Source organism: Eurypyga helias, unplaced genomic scaffold (genome assembly GCF_000690775.1).
Source record: "Eurypyga helias isolate BGI_N326 unplaced genomic scaffold, ASM69077v1 scaffold25537, whole genome shotgun sequence".
NCBI classification, from domain to species: Eukaryota; Metazoa; Chordata; class Aves; order Eurypygiformes; family Eurypygidae; genus Eurypyga; species Eurypyga helias.
In genome coordinates this window covers 6918-7181 of record NW_010261569.1, presented here as the reverse complement: position 1 = coordinate 7181, position 264 = coordinate 6918, and the positions used below count along the sequence as shown (strand labels likewise).

Sequence of the window (264 nt, the reverse complement as noted above, 5' to 3'; positions counted from 1 at the left end):
CGCGTCGCCCCCGCCCCCCTCCCGCCAGGACGGTGAGGCTGGACGACTTCTTGGCGTGCTCGATCCACCTCTTTATCCGCGCAAAAGACTGGAGAGAAGGAAACAACAAGACAAGCGGGTGGGTTCGGGGCAATCCCTTCCAGGGCTACGCTGCTCTCGGCGCTCTTCCAGCTCAGGAGGAGGGCTGGGAGCTGGAAGCACGGTGGCGGGCACGCTGAGTTTCTCAGCCAAACAACCCATTTTTTGGAGAGGGGCAGTGACTGA

General features: G+C 62.1%; 1 protein-coding gene across 1 annotated transcript in view; it reads right to left on the bottom strand.

Moving 5' to 3' along the window:
• The window catches only part of ALDH4A1 (aldehyde dehydrogenase 4 family, member A1), an 8214-nt gene that overhangs the window by 1121 nt on the left and 6829 nt on the right, over positions 1-264 (bottom strand). Inside the window, exon 11 of the mRNA XM_010155430.1 lies at positions 4-88. Coding sequence (XP_010153732.1) covers positions 4-88 — 85 coding nt within the window. The remainder of the gene's footprint in view (positions 1-3; positions 89-264) is intronic.